This window comes from Tinamus guttatus, unplaced genomic scaffold, assembly GCF_059628265.1.
Source record: "Tinamus guttatus ecotype Peru unplaced genomic scaffold, ASM5962826v1 Tinamus_guttatus_pri_ptg000240l, whole genome shotgun sequence".
In the NCBI taxonomy this organism is placed as follows: Eukaryota; Metazoa; Chordata; class Aves; order Tinamiformes; family Tinamidae; genus Tinamus; species Tinamus guttatus.
Window position 1 is genome coordinate 3,507,960 of NW_028288774.1, and position 20,214 is coordinate 3,528,173.

The following is a 20,214-nucleotide window of genomic DNA, read 5'->3' on the forward strand; positions in this document are numbered from 1 at the left end:
GCAGATGTTTCAGTTATCCCCTCTAATTTTCACTTTTTCTAGGGAAAGAGAGACACTTCGCATCAACAACTCCACTTAATTTCACTTCTTCCTACCTTGGAATGTGTCCGGAAATTTCACTTATCTGTCTTTTCTGTTAAAGACGCCAGCTTAGACATAGATTCAATGCAAACATCACCCCCTTCTATCAAGCAAGTCAAGTATGTTTGCCTTTAAAAAATCCTATGCTACTTGCTGACAAATCAATACAACCCAATGCAGCCACAGTGGGAGTTTGCATCAGACCTTGTCTACCTTGCACGTCTTATTACTGCTTTATCCTTGACTGCCATAGGCCACACAGAAGGACACAGCCAAGAGGAAAAATAAATATTATATCTACAAGCAGGACTAGATAACAGATCATGCTAAATGAGCTTGAAGAACACATTTATGTGAAAAAGTTCAGCTGCTGCCTTCTGTCTCTTTGCAATCACAGCCTAACTGTGTGTTTATTCCCCTGCCCTTCCCAAAGCAGGTTTTCCTGGATTCCTGCAGCGGGGTCCTAACCCTGCTGCTAGGATACCCCCTGGCTGCTATAGTCTCACTATGGGTGCCACAAACCTGTTGTTGCTCTCTCTACCATGAAATACGGGCTACAAAGAAACACAAGTCTGAGTTAACCCCCACAAGTAAATGCAGTTGATAAATCTGAAGAGATAATAGTGATATTGTGAAATACTGCAGGTCGAAAGCCCCATATTCTTAGCATGTACGGAAAACCACAGTGGCTGTTTCAGGCATACCCTGAATAAGAACAGACAAGAGAGAGTAAGTTTTAGTAAGTTTTCAAAGTTTCAGAAGCCAGGATTCAAAACTTTAGAATAATCATTTTCTATTTTTTCCCTCAATGGGAAAAAGCAAAGATTCATTGTGCAGCAGAGAGATCCTTGCTGTTACACAAGCTACATGTGCTCACTATTCTTTTTCAGCAAACTGTACTGAAATAATAGGGAGTTAAAATAATATATATATTCTGACAGCCATGCTGTAAAATGCAGAGAGTTTACAGGTAACTCCCTCTTTGACCCAGCACAGACATATTCCCTTCCCCTCCTGAGGAACTGAGATAAGATTTTTCAATGTCTATAGCCAGAGGATGAATTCAGAGGGTCTCTGCAGTGCAAAGACCGAAGGGGGAGGCTGTCACAGCATTAAAGCTGGGCCTGGAGAAAGCACCTCTCTCAGCTCCAGCTGCACCAGGGTGGCAGGATGACGTGGCACCCCCAGCTTCCCCATGGCGCCCTTCCTGGGAGCGCTCCCAGCTGTGCCCAGCAGTATCAGCAGCAGTGACTGGGAGGTCTGTGGACCAAACACGAAGGGCTCGTGTTAGCCCAGTTATCTTGCCAGAGGTGCACGAGCCAGGAGGTGCTGCACGTGGTGGTGGCTTCTTGGCAGAGCTAGCAAGGACTTCCAAGGGGCGGTTATCCCAACGTGACTTGACCTGCTGCGGGTGGTACATTCAATCAAGAGGGTGGTGAAGAGTAACTGAGCCATTCCTGACAACAACTGAGCCATTCCAGACAACAGAACAGCAAGGAATCGTCTGCCATCATGAGAAATTTCACATCTTATCTACAAGTCATGGCTCGGGAGTTCAGCAAGGCACAAGGGAGTCCTCTCACTAACCAAAAATAAAATTACTGCTTCCCAACAAGTAACTACACTTGGGAGAAAGAAAAGTTGACAAGTTTGGCCACTTAACTACAACCAACTTATCTTTTCCTTTCACTTCTCCAGACTGAACATAGCCAGCATGCCTATAAAGAGCCACATTAAAATTAAAAAAAAAAAATCAATACTAATTTGTCAGTGAGAAACAAACTCAGAAGGGAAGTCAACTGTTCCAGAGAAAACTCAGAATAATTGTCCCCATTTTCCTGGATAAAAAAAAAGAAGAATTTATTGCAAAAGTTCACCATTTCTTAAATGCCATTCCCCTCACACCCCAGAAACCAAAACATTGAATGCTGGTGCTAAACTGACACTGCACGGGTTCTAGAAGGAGCGCAGAGTCACTGTTATTTTCTTTTTTTTGGTGGGTGGCGGGGGGAAGATCTCAAGTTAATTTGAAAGAAAAAAAAAATCACCCAAACTTATTTGCAGGTATTTTCTAGCAAGATATTTCCAGTTGCACACAAACCCTCCCTCCTTTATGACAGAGTTTTAAAAATGTAAGCCTGTATGTGCTCTAGTTTTCATCTTGTTCAAAAATATTGGGGATTTCTTTTTCTAGGAAGAGGAGAAAGCAAGGATAGAAACAGGGAGATCATTTTGATCCTACACACAAAACATATATAAAGCATATATAAAAACAGAAATAATATCCTAATACGACTCTTTTAGTCAGCCTTGTTCAAAATACAACTAGAAAGGGAATCCCACCTCAGGAGAAAGTGCTGCAGTGCGAGTAAGGAGAGCAGACCAGCGAGCCTAACTCCAGCCTAGAGCACAGGCAGGCAGCAGCCACAGCAAGTGAGACCCACGGGCCCACACAGCTTCTCCGTGATGAGCCCGAGCGCCAGGTGAGAGACCTGGCTCATGGCTGCCTGGCACGCAGTCTCACAGCAAGCCTTGCGTGGGAACAACCAGCCACAGCTTGCAGTGACTCACACATGTACAGAGCAGACACGCAGGGATTTCTGCCAGCAGCGCCCGCGGGGATCAGGCCCTGCACGGGGCCCATGTGCGCAGAGCAGAGCTGCCCTGGGCCCCTCCGCCATGGCAAGGCTGGGCAGTTGCTATGGAGCCCCTGGAGCTGCTCCGCAAAAGGCCCGTGCTAGAAAGGGCCAGACCAAGCAGAAATAATTGGTGGACCTGCGGGAACAGGGGTTCCCAGCCAGCTGGAAGATCACTGCAATAACAAAGAGCAGCTCGACCCAAAAGCCTGTGGCAGACATATGGCTGCGCTCTGCAAATCGCCCAAGTCTCAGTTCTTTCCCTTTCACTAGCAGCCAAATTGCTCCAGCCACTGGCAGCCAGCATGAGACCGCACTTTGTCACATAAGAGCTGGCGATGTCTTTATCAAGTAGCACTAACATTTCAATACCTAAACAACCATTCCCTTGCCTCATTATGAAAGAGGCAAAAATAGAGACCTGGGGCCAATGAAAGAAATGTCACACACTCCAGTTTTCTGTTTGACTGAGCAGGAGAGAGACACACAACATTTTTCTGCTGCCAGCAACGCTCTACAAAGCAGACTTTCAAAGGAGAAGAGCATGGAGACATTGGTCAGGTTAGAGTGCTGCAAAGGGATGCAGCAGTCCCTGCATCCCTTTTTAGGCAGAAAGCTCTACATGGTTGCAGCAGAGGGATGAGTACGTGTTTGTCCCCAAGCTCAGCTGTCACCCAGGAGGCCAACCTATGGCAAAAGGGACTCTCTACACAGCAGAGCCTGACTGCAGTGTGGGGCACCAGGGCTCATTTCTGACAGCTCCAAAGGGAGGGCAAAGAAAATACATTTGGCTTGTGACAGGGTATGCGCTGTTAGTGGTACTGCTTACTTTTGCAAATATTCATTATAGTCTTTCGTTTTAGCTTTGCTTGATACCTCGTGCGTCTCATTGCAGACTGTGGTTTATATGGTTTTGCCTATAAACAGAAAAATGGGCCCGATTTTGAGTCAAGACTTCTTGACTTCTATGATCTCTACAACAACAGACTGGAAATTATGTAATAGCTTCACTTCTCTTTTTAGGATATCAAAGCTCTCATTGAATTAAATGAGCAATACAATCAACTCACCATCCTTCAGCTGCCAATCCTGACATTGTAGTCAACAGTCTTCAGGTTGGTGAGGTATTAACTCAGCAACAGAGCTTCTGCATTTGCAACCCATGAGTGCTGGTAGATGGTACAGTACCTAGATATGGAGTTTGGTCTCTGTACTTCAGGAGAAGACCAGTTGCAGTTAATATACATAAACTAGACAGTACTGCTAAAATGATCACATGTGAAATGCCAGTGCTGCCATTCTCCTCTGTGAGTTTCAGAATTAACAAGCCCCGCAAGAGTGAAAAGAAACATTTCATCCTTGTCAAGCCTTTGGCAGGATCAGGATCAGGCAGGATCAGGAAGACACTGCATCTTTTCAATGTTTATTGGTTTTATATTTCAAAAATTTTGTTCACAACCATGAAGCATGAAGATGAAGGAAGCTTGTCTGAAAATTCTAGGCTGCCCCCAGGAAGTCCCAGTGCCCAACATACCCCTTTCCTCCAAATCCCAACATTACTTCAATTGAGTGCCCCCAATTACAAATGCTATGGCACAAGAAATGGAAAATGATTAAGTCAATGTATCACATCCAAATGTTACATGAATCAGTTAGTTGTTTCAATTGTTGCTGGGGCACTTAATGCTGCCTGCCTACTCTTGAGAATAGGTCTTTCAGAGTGCACTGCAATCCAAAGGATTTTTCAGGATGCATTTTTTGTACTCAGGTTTTCAGGATACAATTTCTCAATGGGCTTTGACAGACGTAAGAGGAAGCTGCTGCCAAAAGATGCAGTCCCACTCTTCTCCATACCCTGGTGACCCTCTGCCATCATCTCTTTGTCAGAGGTGCTGAGCATAATGCATGCTGAGCACAAGCCAAATGAGATAGCTCAACAGACTGATCACTTATTTATTTTTTTTCCAAGTTATTTTTTAGTCAAAATTTTATCCTGATTCAACTCTACGGTCTTGGGTGGCGGCTATACAGCCTTAAATCAGCTTGCATCAGCAGTGACATGAACCCACAGACAAATGAAACAGTTTTGTCAGTCCTTCTGCGCAACATAAATAGTCCGTTTCCCCTTTCCACTGCCCTAGGATTCTTGCCCTTCAGGAAGGAATAGTAACTGGTGTGTGCTGTCAATCTAGTGTCAGAAATATGTCTGCATTTTAGCTCACAGCAAGAAAAAAGAATGATTTCCTGCAATAGCCTTAATCTCGCACTGTTTGTCTCATGGCTTGCCAGCATCAAGAGTTTTACTTCAGGCTAAGTCTGATAGGTGCCAAGTGACTTTTTTCAACATTGAGTTACAAAAAAAAAAAAAAAAAAAAAAAAAAAAAAAAAAAAAAAGCCCTGAGGTTAAATTTTAGCGACCAGTGACTTTAGTGGGAGAGCAGCAGCTGCAATGGAACTAGTGCATACATGCTCAGTTATTTGTACAAGTGCGAATAACACAGAATAGACAGCCTGACAGAAAAACAGATTGAAGCCTGCCGACCCTTATCTTGCCAGCTCCACGAAGCAGAGTCTGCTGTTCCCCCGCAACAGGGCAGTGCTAAGGACATGCTTTGTGACTATGGCCTTTGAATGAAGCAATGTAGTTCTGCCATTAAGGTGAGAGGACACATTTTTTGGCCTGCCTTTTGCAAAAAACAGTGTTGGGGATAAAGTTCCTCTCCCAGGACAAGCTCAGACTTACTAATAGGGATGCATTCCCAGTCTAGATGTCCAGCATCCAGGAATGAGCAGACTACAGTCTAAACAGCCTCTTCAATCACTAGCTCTCCTGCTGAGAGGTCTAAGGAGTATAAGCTAATGCCACTAGCCCCAGCTGGACTGGGACAAGGTTGAGGTTTACAGTCTGGAGGAAGAGAACAACATATCCAAAAGACAATGCCTTGAGCCATCCAAGCCCCAGGAGTCTCCGGCTCATCCTGCCCCGTGACCCAGCGCAGCTGCATCTTATTCAGAGCTGGAACCCAACCAGGCCTCTTTCAGTACACACTGAATTTTTGAAAGCAGATAACAGTCATATGTCAGCACCTCACATCCCTGTGCAACACACACAACTCCGTGCACTATTCAGCCTTCCAAATGCACAAAGGTGCCTCAGGAAATATTCTACGTTATCCAGACCATGTCTGTCACTGGGGTTGCTGGATACCTGATGAAGCCCTTCCAAATCTCAAGCTGTCATGCACACTTAGTTGCAAAGTTTCATTTGTCTGTTTTCAAATGAGTTGGAGCAGTAATGGATTTGCACTGAGGGCAGACAAGCTGCAGCCCGTGCTGGGTGTCTCCTCGCCTGCTTTCACCAGGCTCCGTGCACATTCGAGGAACTGGCCTGCCCTGAAGCAAAACCTGCCGCTTCCTTCCCGTAAATGACTTGCACACATAGGGCTGAAGAAATGAAACGTAACTGCCCCCAGGAAAGGGATTTGTTTCCACCTGATAGCACAGCATGGGGAATTTTTTTAATTCATGTAATCTAATACTGATAGGAAACGACAGCAGTCTCTTTTTTTTCCACCTCTTCTAAACTGTTGGCACAGCAGACAGCAGCATCAGCCACTTTCGGAAGTACTGATATCCTCTGTCTCTCTCTCTCTTACTCAAGAGGAATAAAACCAACAACACAAAAATCCCTCGTTTTCTTCCTTTTTTTTAAAAAAAAAGATTAACATTACTGTGAACAACTTGAATATTGAAAGCCACCAACATTCTCTCAAAATCAACTAACACACCCTTTCATGTGGTTATATTTCAACCTCTGTCTGGAGAGCATCAGTAAAAGGCAATAACAATTATCCATATTTGTGATCGATTATGCCTTTCCTAATCCTTCATCTTTCACTTTTTTCACAGATTACAAGTGTACTTATGGGAAGAAAAGGCAAACTGTAAGCAGGTTGATTTCCTGCTGATAGGGACTTCCTTCTCTGCCTGCCCAAAACAGAAAGACGTTATCTTTCTTCTTCCCCTTTGCCCTTCACTGGTTCCTGTTTCAGAAAATCTCATTTAGTATTCTATTTACTGGAGAATATTAAGGTGAAAAAAAAAAACTACACCGTGTACCCCATCTTTTTTAAAAGTTCATGAAGTGAATTCCTTCTTGACTCTAGCAGGCTGCTACTTAACATTAACCCTATTTTAGCATAAACACACCTAAATATAATTACTCGCAAAGCTACATGACCCACATAAAAAAACAATCCAATACATCCATGAGCTTCTGAGACAAAGCAAAAATGAAACACAGGTAGGCTACATGCTAGTTAAAAGAGGTACAGAAGTTTTTATACACTAAAAAGCTGCAGAGAACACACCTCAAAAGAAAAAAAGAAATCATGTAATACCTGAAAGTAATCTGTGATGAAGGATCCGAGCTCACTCTTCAGCAGCCGTCTGCAGACAGAGGGAACACATCCGTGAAGAAACAGCCATTGCTGGTCACTTTTCATAGGCACATCTACACTTTGCTGCCAGTCAACCCCAAGGCACACAACTACACAGGAATGTTGCATTGTAGCCACAGCTATGCTCTGTTTACATCTAAGCATACATTGTACTAATGCCAGCAGAGGCAGTGCTCAAATTACAAAGGAGTGAGTTAGGTCCTCTGAAGTATTTTAACTATAAGCAATACCTCTATAACAAGCAAGAAAAGCTGACCTCCTGCATTCACAGAGAGATGGATTTCTTTATTTAGAAATTCTTTTTTCTGTTCTGATTTTCCTTTAAACAAAGCTGCCTTTCATTTCACTGTGAATAGTGTATATCTGTAACACTGTACTTCCTTTTCTCTTGGAAGTAGAAGGTGGTCAAATAAGACAGGAGTACAAGGGTAAACATGCAAGCAGAAGCTGTGGCTTCCCTGTGACTACCACATTAAAAAACAAAAACAAACAAACAAAAAAACCCCCACGTTTCTCAAGAGAACAACTGTAGAAACTGAACAAGAGGCAGGTTGATTATATACAGGCAGAAGCCACTGATCAAATATTTCTGATTAGTAACTGCTGATTTTAAAACAGGCTACAATAACTTTTTTTTTCAATTCTGCAATGTATTTATAGTTCAAAATTCTCATATAAAAATCAGGATTGATTTAAATGAAAATGTTCTGAGTATTTGCACTTTCAGCTGCCAGTGACTGTGACTGGAGCTGGTAATTCTGCTTCATATTTAAAAGCTGTCTAATACTTTCCACTGCAAAGTGCTGCATTTTTCCTCTTTGAGAGTTTTGCTTTTTATCAAGGAGAAGTAAAAGCATGAATGTTTGAATATGCCTTTTGAGTCAGAGACACATCCAAGTCTCAGACTGGGTTCTTGCCAACAGAGTACACCATTTTTTCCCTAATCTTTGGTGAAAGTAGATTGGGGAACAGCCTTCCTCTCTAAATATTTTGTAAAACTTCTACATTTATTCACATGGAAATATGCTTTATCTCATAGAGCTTATTTTTACACTGTCCACCTCAAAGTGCATTTCTTTTCCTATGACCACCCAACATGAGCCTTTGGGGACCTGTTTTTGAGAAGCATTTCCATTAGCTTCAGCTGCATCCTAAGGGGAATGGCCAATTAATTCACACATCCATGAGGGAATTTGAGTCTACGGAGCAGGCCAGCTACCCTTTCAACTGAAGGCTTTCACTCCAGAGAGAACCTTGACGGTCTCCTGATGGTTGTGGCCAGGTCACCTCTTGCTTCCTGGGAGCCCCATTTTTTCAGTGACATTTCTAACATTTCTTCTTGCTGTGACATCTGACTTTGAGAACAGAAAGAAAAAAAAAAAAAAAGAGGCACCCAGTGAGAAGATGGTATCAAATCATGGCAGGATGAAAATCTTGTGGCAGCAATCCAAAGTAAAATGTTACCACCTGTTCATCTCCTGGTCTTGTTGTTACTATCCTAATTTAAAACTCTTCTGCATTACCACATCAAATTAGGCACTGTGCAGAATCTGTAATTCTTTTAAGGTACTGCATTTGCTAACTTCCACCGATGATCTGAATGGAGAAACACAATCCAGAAAAATGCACCAGCTCAATCTCATGGTGCACAAGAGCTGGCCTTCTCACAGGTCTGGCGTTCTGCCACGTGTCAAGGGAGCCATTTGCCTGGTACACACAGCACTGACATTCTGCTAGAAGCTTTCTCAGGATTCACAGGTGCGAAGCTGCAAGTGGTGTACGCGCATACATGCAGATGCATGTCCTCCGCGCCTCAGACTGATGTTAATGAGCTACTTGAATGCTGAAGTAGACTATTTAGGGAATGACATTTGAGACGTAACCAGTGCTCAGGGCACCTGTAGGAACATTAATCATTATTTCAAGGTGAGTGCTTCCAAGTGCTACTTGTGAGTGCCTGTATCTGGAAGGGTGTATTTCCCTTCCCACCATGAGAACTGCTCATAAAGCATACAAATTTCACAAAGAATTTCCTGTTCTTCATACAGCTCTTGACCAACTAGATTGATTTCAGTAACCAACATGAACAGAGCATGGTCCAGCACAGGATCAGGACCAGCCAGCAAGGCCACTCTGCCTGGCATGCTGCCTCCCCATCTCCAGAATGTAGAGAGAATGGCTACCTGGGGCACAGCTTGCTGCTGCAGCAACCAAACACCTTTCTTTGAGCCTGTTAAAAGCTGGCATTACCTCCCACATGAGTGAGACTACAAGTGCTCTAATGCTCCCTGTGATGCGTCCCTCTCCCTGTATCAAAGAGACCAGAGCAGCTCACAACAGGCAGCTTGTGCCTCCAAAGGCAGCCTAGCCATGAGCGGCAGCTCTTCCTCAGGTGAGGGGGAAGACAGGGGCCATGGGGCATGCAGGGGCCGGCAGGGACAGGCAGTAACACTCGATGCCATGTGCCAGGGTGGGAAGGAGCATCTACTTGCACAGAGGAGGGAAAGAAGGCTACAGCCACTGCAGGGAGCCACAGCCTGAGAGACGAGTGACAAAATCCAAATCCAGGCTCCAAGTCTGGGAAAGGGCTGTGGACCAGGGTATTTTCAAAGGCTTAAGACATTCATTTTTTCTTTCACATACAATATTCTTCACCTCACTGGGGATTAAACTACTGCAAGTACTGATGTCTAACCTGACAGCTCCTGGCTTAGGCACTAAGATGCTGTGGAAGCACGAGTGCCCGCCCTCCCTCTGCTTTCCAAAGGAGTTCTACAAGACTTCCACTTTGGGTCTAGATCAAGTAGGAGAGAGTCTCATGCTCTGCAAGTTGCATTCATTTTGAAAGTAGGGAAGGGGATAATTTAGACTGCTGTTTAATAAGGGCTCAAGCTCAACAGCTGACCAGCTGAACTTTAACCACAACTTGGCCCACAGCAGAAATGCAGCAAGGGTTGGGGCAGGGAACTCCATATAAAAGAGGAAGCTGAGACCTATGTGACAACATTCAAGATGAATGAATACAAATCCACAGGGAAGAGAGACGGAGGAAAAATTGCCTCCATAAGCTCTGTCAGCATTCTGCTTAGTACTTCTTGGAACCAAGGCATGAATAAATTGTTCTTTGTCTCCTCTGTAGTCCTGTTTACTGCAAACAAACTTTCCAAATAATCACAATGAAACCACAGAAAAACAGAAGACTAAAAACAGAGTGATACTTCTAAACATTACTGTCAGCAGTATTAGTACCTGTTTGCTACATTTCTTTTTTTTTTTTTTTTTAATCTTCAGGGTTTATAATTTCAGGTCTTGCTCCACAATCACCACATTAAGTTTTTTTTTGAAATAGCCCAAAGGGGCAAATTCCCTAGGAGGGGACAAAATCCTTTGAATACAAGTAAATACACATACTGTCCTTTTCCCTGTCCTTTTATGTGCAAGTTACACATCCATATAAATCAGAGAAACATTATCCAAGATTTTAGTTTCATCGCACTCAATGTGACATTAACCTGAAAGTGCAAAGCTGTGCTTAAGTTTGCTTCTACCCCTTCTTTTCCCACCAATGTCCTCTAACTGCTGTTCTATACAAAATGAGCAAAATCAAACATCAAAAAGTCAGCAACAAAAAATCTTTTTTCATGCAGTTCAGCAACCTACCTGATATTTTCATTGAGCGTGTAAAGTTCATTGTTCTGCAAGCCTCCACCTTTGAACACATTTATCACTGCTGTTTGAACACTGTCAAAAAAGAAGTAAGACAGTACAGCATCCATAAATAACACCTGCCAGGATGATTTAACACAGAGAGCAATGTGAGGTAGCTGCCAAAAACTGAGTGGTTATAATGGGGGTGGAGAGGTTAATTGCACTTAAATACTTCCACTTTTTCTCCCCTGGAAATCATCACTCTTATTTACCTACAATCTCCCAAGGGAGACAGAGCAGAGCCAATGTTAAGCCAGGCCTAGAGCAAGCAAAGAAAAGCTGTTGTAGGGACACTGTTCTCAAAGAATACACTTGCATGGAGTATATCTTCAGTGTGGCTCTTTAGCTGGTCTCTGCTAGGTGCTCCAGAGCTAGTTGTTACAAGGATGTTAGCATGACTAGCCAAACTACCTACAGCATTTGACAGGATCCTTGCTACGCTGGAAAAAGCAGCAAGCCTCACTTAGTCAGAAACAATTTTAAGCCCAGTTAATGTCTGCAAAATGTGGTAAGTGCTGTTGGAAGATATTCTAATTAATACTCTTCTGACAGAGGAAGTCATAAACTGAGAGTACAAGAGGGCTTAGCAGGTGTAAAAGCTTGCAGCAGCCAATAAGAAGTTGCGTCATGCTCCTATAAGATGCTCCTTCCAGGGGCTGGTTACAGTACTTGCTTCATTGATCTCAGTTTACTATCTTGGCACAAACCTTTATGATGTTTCTACTGGACTACTTTTGTGTGACATTAGCAAGCTGAGCCACGTCCGCAAGAGATAGGAGTCTGCAGAGCAAAGGGCTGGTGCAAGGCAGAAGAAAGAAAGGTGGGAACACCCACTTTCAGCAGCAACAAGCCTTTAAATCAATTCAGGGTATTTCACATGTCATCCTACAAGTCATTTTTCCAGTATTCATTGTGGCATGACATCTTCTGCAGACAGGATTTGACTATCAATAAGAAACATTAGTAGAAGTCACAAACTTCTTGTTGCCAAGGCAACTTGATTTTGATAAAAGTTTCACAACATGTTGCTCCGTTAAGAAATTAACCTTTGTTACATGGCTAGCAATGTGTTTTCTTTAACTAGTACTGAAGAGGTGTAACTATTAACACAAAGTAATTCTGACTTATTTCAAGACAGTCTCTCTGAATCCCAAAGAAGGCTAAACACTACTAGGTCTAAATATGTCATCTCTGCAGGAGGTCTTCCATATGGGCAAAGCTTCGGCATGCCAAAATTCATTCATACTCATAAACAGATAAGCTTAGCCATAAATGGTCCAAGGTATCAAAGATCAGGCCTTATCTGGCCATTGCACACAGACAGTGCTCAGCTGAACTGGTCCTGCTCACCTGTTCCACGCAGAGTTGGAGCTCAGCTGCAAAGCCTGACGGGTTGCTTGGAAACGTGGCAAGTCGCTGAGCACCGGGGAGCTCATGAAACGAGGTCTGGGCCTTCTGAACGAACCCATCTTGTACAACTGGAGAGCAAGGGATGGAGCCAGGGTGAACCCTCCAGTCATACAGTCAGATTGACTGGAGCAGGCCGGCAGAAAGCCTCTTCTCTTGAAGCGTCAATCTCAAGGATATCAATAAGTCTTCAAATTCTGCAGAAGCCTGCAGCAAAAGTAAAGAGTCAATCTCTGACTAGTAGCTCCCCGTCATTTTAGGTTGCAACATGGACTCGTATTCAAAACAATTTAAGTATTGAAACAATCCTGTGAACTAAGGAGAAAAGAAGACAGAAATATCTTATCCCACAAACAAAAAATGTGGGCAAACCTTTAAGATTTCTTGATCAGCTTCACACTCTTCCATTCCATCTCCAGTGCAGCCAGGAAAACAAGCCCAGTCTCTCTTTCCACTTCATCTGTCAGATGTGTGAGAACAGAAGCACCTAAACGCTTCTCCTGGAGGTATATTTACAAATACCTTTAAATATAGTCAGCCCTTCAGACTTATAAAATGGAGGGAGAAATTGGAGAGAGAAAAAAGAAACTACTTCACCAGAAAGCAGAAAGCATCAAAAGATGAACAACAGGACAAAAGATGAAGAGATGAACACAGTGCCTTTATTTTGAGAAGTGTTGCACAGGGAATAAAATGTTCTCACTATCAGTCCATCACAACAACGATGTAATAAGGAGCTTCTGCAAAAAAAGATCTGGCAAGGAGATATCTTGAGGTAAGCAGGACTTTTCCTTTTCCCTCTACAGAACAAGAAGAAATTGCTTGACTAAATATAAAATGCCTGTGCTTTTCCCTCTGATCATCTTCATATAGAATAATATGCTGCCCTGAGTAAACCACAGTAACAGCAGAAGTTGGAATAGGTTTGGATAAAAACCACAGGAATTCTGGCAATGTTTCTGAACTTCGAAGTCTACCCACTTCATAGGAACACACGCCATAGATGTAGTCGGCAGTTTGGAGAATGGAGACATGGGAGAAAAGAGAAGAAAAGAAAAATAAACAAAGAAGTTGTGTAACTGAAGAGCACATAGTTGTAAAGCAAAATCCTCTCTTCTCCACCGCATCTTCAGAATGAGGTGGAGAGAGACATGATCAGCCAAAGAAATGCTGCCTATCTGCACAGAGCTTTAAATTGAACTAATTCTCAGCTTTAGGAAATGCTTCCCACTCTCTCAAACTGTAATTAACTCTTTTACAAGGATGAGAACAACCTTCCTCCTCCTGAGTGGCCCTGCTTCAAGCTGGGCTCACCTCACCATCCTGCCTCCACTTCTGCTTGTCACAGCCTGACCCAAGCACAAGGAAGCTCTGCCAGACACCACGGGCCCTGTGCCGAGGGAACCTAAACCAGCAGAAGGACTGAGTTGGGGCTAAAAGCAATAAAACAGAAGCCCTGCTGTTGAGGGAGATTTATTGCAAGCAAAGATGAGCTGGACTATGACTAGAGAGAAATGGGTTCACTTTAAGGCTTCCCAATCTGTGATGCAAAAGGGCACAGAAAGCAGCTCCCCACCCCCTTTAAAAGATATATGTTGGGACTGCCCCAGCCCTTCAGGCTTCTCACACATCTGAAAGGGAAATAACCACCAGTGACTGCATTTGTTAGGCACCGACACAAGTGGTGCTATCATTTTCTGCATTAAGCAAGAAATTAATACAGTTGTTACCCTGCACACACACACACACACGGTTTGGCTGGAGCTGGAACACTCTGCTGCAAGCGTAGTTTTTTTCCTGACAACTCTTTGCTGCCTATGGTGCTGGCAACAACCTTTCACTGGGGAGCTGAGCTCTGACAGGCAATACTTGAAGGAGCAGCACACTACAGATTCTGTGACTGCTCTGTTCCAGTTAAAGCCCTAACTCCTACAAATTAACAGTAAATACAAACAGTATAAGCAAATCAGCACTGCCTTCTGTGTGCAGTTTGAAATAACATTTGTTTCACTTTACATTGCCCACACATTTGCAATCTGCCAGCGATTTCTGTATCGGCAGTTCTAACCACATTAGAAATTGTCAGCAGAAAAAAGCTACAGCACCTTGGAGAGCTGAGTGCAGACTTCTCTCATAACGTACCAAAAGGTGGTTTTGAGGCAAAGAATTAGTATAAATTAAAAGAATGTTTCTGCTGTGAAACAAGCAAATGTGCCAATATTTGTCATCTCTTAAGTTCCACAGCTGACAGCGTGCTGAGCTGAAAGAGGGTCACTTCTCCCAGTGCTGCAGTAAAACTTCCATTTCTAAATTTTGTGTACGGCAAAAGCAGTATATATTTTTAGCACTTTATAATGCAATATAAGAATTACTTTAGATCAGGTGTAGACATATAACAGTTTGAGAAAGCAGTGGTTAGGATGTCTGTGCTAGCCCACAATCCCTCTCCTATGAGCATTCCAGGCAGTACAAATGTTAAAACCCCACAAATATGTATTCCTCAAATATTCCTATAGCCCTAGCAAAGTCACACTTCGTATTTATAAAGTTGCATTTCAATTCAAAAATAAAAAATCTCTGCAATTCAGAGCTATGTTTACTTGAAAGTTAAAAGCATAAATTCAGAAGTACAAACAAGAGGCAAAATCTTTGGGGCCTTGCCTCACACACCGTTGAAGCCTGTGTAGGGAGTTTTTGGCCTGTTTTGTGCAAGAGGCAAAAGAGGACAATCATGAAGTTTTTTTCCGTGTTTGATCTATGGATTAATGAGACTCATGCCACAGCAACAGAACTATGGGATACGCAGGGCCCCATAGCAAATTTCCGGGATGCCTCTCCATAGAAGAAAATGCTTAAGTGCTTTTCCTCACGGAAACATGCACGTTGTTTTCCTTAGCCTCTGTAAAAGTCACCCAGACAGCTAATAACAAGTTCTCATCTGTGCAGAGAAGATAAGGCACTCCCTCTTCCCCCATTTTCCCACAATCTTACAGTCTGCAAATCTGTTTTACTGTCAGGTAAACTTTATTCTAGGTTCTCATCAGGAATTTAAGAAAATATCTTCTATTTTAGAGGCAGAGCCAGAGTCTGATTTCTAATTCTTCACAATTCAAAGATACAAATCTCTCCTGTCTTACCTAATTGTGACTCTTAAGTACCAGGAATAGTAAATAAACCGTTACTGTGAATACAGACTGGCCCTCACTTTCTACACTGACAAGTGGGCAAGCAGCATATGCATGTGCATGAACTTAGTTTATATTTAAAAAAAAAACACAGACTGCATCTGCTACGACAATTTGAATTTACAACACATTTGGTTACTCTTCCAGCACTCATTTGCTTAAAAATACAAACCAAGAAAATTTTGCTTTTCAAAGGAGAAAAGATAAACAAATCAAGATTTATTCAGTAACTAAAAAATTTCCTTTCTGGACAACACCGATCAAATATGTGTCTCAGACATTTCAGAGGCCATTCAAAGCAAAAGTCTCGAAAACTGTTTTGGAAAGAAAACTGGAACCAAGTCTCTGGGTATGGGAGTTTTCTGACTTACACCCTCTTCCTTTCCTGCCTTCCCACCTTTAGAAATATCACTCATGGAAAATTCAGTGCTTAATCCACAGTCCACCAAAAGCAATAGGAATCAAACCACTGATCTTACTGTTTTGGATCAAACCCTCAAAAAGAAAGAGGAAGTGCAGGTATTTTCTCATCTTAGCAGTCCCCCACATTCAGAGCAATATGGGTGTGAAGATGACTTATTCTTTACGCTCTTATGTAAGAGACTATCTCTGAGCCCATGCTCAGGGCAAGGATGTAACTGGGAATGTGCAAGACCAGGTCTGACCATCTCATCAGTAGGACTGACTTGAGTTGCAGCTTTCACAAAACAGCTTTTTCCAACCACATATTAATGTTACTTGTTTCTGAAATCCAAGCAACAAAACCAGACGAGCTCGCAAACTTTGCAGGCAGAAATTCTCTCGTTAGGGTATGATTAAGGATCTCAGACCACGGACAGTGCCCATGTGCGCAAGGACAGGACCAAGTTGGGAGAAGGGAAGTGTTTGCTGCCGCGATCCTGCTGAGCTGTGCGTGACCTGCTGTCTCATGGGTGAATCCCATGCGGTGCCACAAGCCTCCAGTGCGGATTGCACACCAGTTGGTGGATACAGGACACGACCCACAGCCCTGCGGGCCCCGTCTGGCTGGCTGCGCAGCATCGAGCATGGCCGGGGGCACCTATCCCATCCAGGGCCAGCCCACACCACCAGCCTGCCCGCTGCTGGCCACCACAGTCTGCACATGTCTACGGGCCTCGCCTCTCTTTAACTAAACTTAAAGGTTTTAACTACAAGGCATGTAAGAGAATCTGAGAACACCCTCCTTCTGGTAGTAAGCGTCGACCCTCTGGTATGTGCCCATATATCTGACAATCTTGTGGCTAACATTTAACTCTCTAAGACCTCACTTTCTCTATCCTCCTATTACATAACCACATCCACAAACACAAGCCCAGGGTCCCTACCTTCCTTCTCCCTCTTCCATACATTTCTTCTCTCAGATTGGACCCACATCATATCTGTATTCCCAATAGATCCCAAACAAACTAATTAATAGAAAAATCCAATTTGACTTTGACAACAGAGACATCCATGTAACATTTGAAAAGGAACCCAGTGGTTTCCACTCTGTTATGCTTTTGAGTTCTTGAGGTTAAAGCAAACCTGAAACTCAAAGTGAAACTCTGGTAAGAGTGAGAGGAAATGTATGAGAAATAGAGGGGAAAAAACCTTTGCTTCTCATATCCCACCATGGTTTGAGAAGCTTTTTGCAATTCAAAGACCACTGCAGTCCCTTTGGAGTTTATGGCCTGTCAGAAATAAGCAAACTTCACATCTACATAAATGACAACATGATTTCTTTTCAAAAAAGTCTAAGAAAAATTATGGCACAGAGTAAGTCAGTTCAACATGAAATAATGAAGTCATAATAAAGAATATATAGAAAAAGAACTATTTGTAACATAAGAATGGCATCTAAGACAACAAAATTATTTTGGTCTCTGCCACAGATCTCCTGTGTTACTGTAAAAATATTAATTACTTGTTTGGACTCACATTCAAAAATGGGGAAAATTGTTAAGGCTATTAAAAGGCTCCACTTGTTTGTAAAACAGCTTGAAATGTTTTGGTGGAAAATAGCAAAGAATACCTCATTGTAATCACCTAGCTGATGAGTATGAAGTTAGAAGCAAATTTAAATTACATTCACTAACAACGCATTTCATCTGGTTGAAGGCAAACTGTACTTCCTATATAAACAACGATCACACCAAAGATCTGCTTATGAAATGCAAGATGCAAAACCAGCACTTTCAGAAGTGCGATACAAATGGACCAGACTGGTCCTCTTTGGTTCAATAAGAACCACATCCACAGGAAAAGAGGAAGGGCTAAGAGAGGAAAACGGAGATGACCTGTAATGCCATTTTATGATTAACTGAAGCATTAGGGTTTTTTAGATATTATATCAAGAGCAGATGTAGAGAGCATCGTTTCAAAGTAAGCTCAGTGCAATGTTGTCCTGATCTGTGGCAGACTAGCTTCTGGAAGCAGCAAGCTTACCTGTATCCTGCTGTGGAGGAGGATCCATCCAGATGGATCTAGCTTCAGAGAGCAGAGTTAGCATCATCATTGCTTTCTCTTCACTTATATAGAGAGGCTTTACTCAAGCTCTTATACTCTCAAAACCACAACTAATTTCAAGGCAAAGTAGTACTGTAAGGAACTCAGGTCCCAAAGCTGTGTGCTATTTCTGCCCTGTTCTTATTATTTTAGAAGCCTTTAACTATGTTGATGATGTTAACTATGTTGATTAGCAAGAAAACTTTCCATCAGCAGAGCTATACCAGACCAACCCATGGTATGAAAATATTTATATCAGAAACAAGATGACACACACATGAATAGTTATTTCCTTCCCCTGATGGGAACATCATTTAGCAGATGCACTAATAAGCGCACTCCTACTGAGGCAAAATAAACCAGGAGTGTATCACTTGAATGACACAGGTATGAATAAGCCATCAAAATAGTTGATGTAAAAAAGACTTCAAGGTTTAATTGGCATAGATACTTTCAAACCCAGAAACCAACTTTTAGCAACTTCAACTTGTTTTCAATAACTCCCCAATGACACCAGTAGCATCTGCTGCAAAATACAGAAGAATTAATATACTCCCTTCTGAATTTGCAGGAGTAGATGAACTCACACTATAGCCTCCCCTTCAGCATGGCTCCTAAAAAAATTCACAAAACTCAGCGAAACTATCCTCTTCAACCTGTCCTTCCTTCGTGAAATGTGGGGAAATACACTAACCAATTCCAAAAGCTATTTGAGGATAACACCAAAGGAGAGCCACAGCAATTCCTTCTTCAAGAAACCAGGCAGAAGGTCACCACTTTAAAAGAAAAAAAGAAGTGGGGGAAGAAAGAACAAGAAAAAGAAAAAAGAAAGAAAAAAGAAAGAAAAAAGGAAGAAAAAAGGAAGAAAAGGGGAAGAAAAAAGGAAGAAAAAAGAAAGAAAAAAGAAAGAAAAAAGAAAGAAAAAAGAAAACTCACAGGCACCTAAAAAAGTCACATATTGTTGAAAATGTGAGTTTAAAAAAAATACACTTTTGAGTTCTTTTTATTTGCCTGCTACTCCTAAGCCAATTCATCCATTTAAGTTATATCCCTCCACTCTTTCTGCAGGAATGGAAGCTGCATCTGTTTATTTCTTAAACAGAGGTTAAATATCTCACCTACTCTGTAGTTTTGGTTACTAGAAATTTAAGAAATTGAAATTCTTAGAATAGGAAGAATTGAGAAGAGTTAGCAAATGCTATCTATGGTTGTACTGAGCTTTGAAATTGAACCTGGGAGGTTTTATCAAAGTCTGAGCTGTTATCAGTCCATAAATACACAGCATAAAATTAGTTAGAGAATTTTATCTTGACGACCGACAGATATGATACACAGGTTTTTTAGACTCTGCTATAAAGCTGCTAAAAGGAAACACTGATCCTAAACTCTCATAGCAAAAAAGACTCTCACAGGGGCTTGTCTGTTTGAACTCCACTGTGCATCCTTGGCACCAAGAACTTGTAGGGACCATCAGTGTGGGATCCAGTGCAATGCACTGGCCTCGACTTGGTAAGAATCAAGTATTTCAGCCAGAGATGTAGGACATCCCCATCATGGGCAATCACAGAATAATCCATCTGTAGAAAGATTTCTTCCTGGTGTCACCAAAAAGCAGCTTCACTTTGACATAAATACTAGGGTTTATTTGCCTCCCTCAGGTGTGTTATAGAAGTCCACGGCTTTATAAAACTCACTCAAACCTCAGCAACAAATGCCAGACATTGCCTATGAGCTCTATATCAAGAGCATACACTAGACAGCGTAAGACTGCAGTGAATTACTGTGAAATTCTCATTTATGTGGAATGACAAATTGCATTTTTCTCATGTTATGGAACAGTAAGAGAATCATGCTTACTTTCTTCAGCTCAGTACTTTCTCAGCACTTTAAGTTCATGAATCTCTTACATGCTACAACTAAAAAGATTACGGAAATCTCTGAGCATTCTTTAGCTATGTGACGGGGTAATTATAATAGTCTCTACTGAGTATAAAATATATAAATAACGTTAACATGGTAAATTGAGTCTAAACAGACTTCCTTAGAATGCAAGTGTTTTCATTTAGTGATTCTCTACTTAACCAGCAGAGAAATCTCATTAGATCTGAGTTGCTATCACAGATAGCATTGTCAAACCTAACATCCTTCATATGACTGTAAAATGGCTGGCATAGCTTTACCACACATATTTTCAGCTATAGGTCACTTTCTGTTGCCAATAAGCTAACAAAG

At 42.2% G+C, this 20,214-nt stretch overlaps 1 protein-coding gene across 1 annotated transcript in view; it reads right to left on the bottom strand.

Annotated features, from left to right (window-relative positions):
• Nucleotides 1-12,500, bottom strand: part of PRR5L (proline rich 5 like) — a 30,252-nt gene extending 17,752 nt beyond the window's left edge. Inside the window, exons 1-3 of the mRNA XM_010221389.2 lie at nucleotides 12,236-12,500; nucleotides 10,838-10,918; nucleotides 7,118-7,166 (exon numbers count right to left, since the gene is read on the bottom strand). Of these exons, the coding sequence (XP_010219691.2) occupies nucleotides 7,118-7,166; nucleotides 10,838-10,918; nucleotides 12,236-12,405 (300 nt within the window). The 5' untranslated portion in view covers nucleotides 12,406-12,500. The remainder of the gene's footprint in view (nucleotides 1-7,117; nucleotides 7,167-10,837; nucleotides 10,919-12,235) is intronic.
• Nucleotides 12,501-20,214: the final 7,714 nt, after the last annotated feature.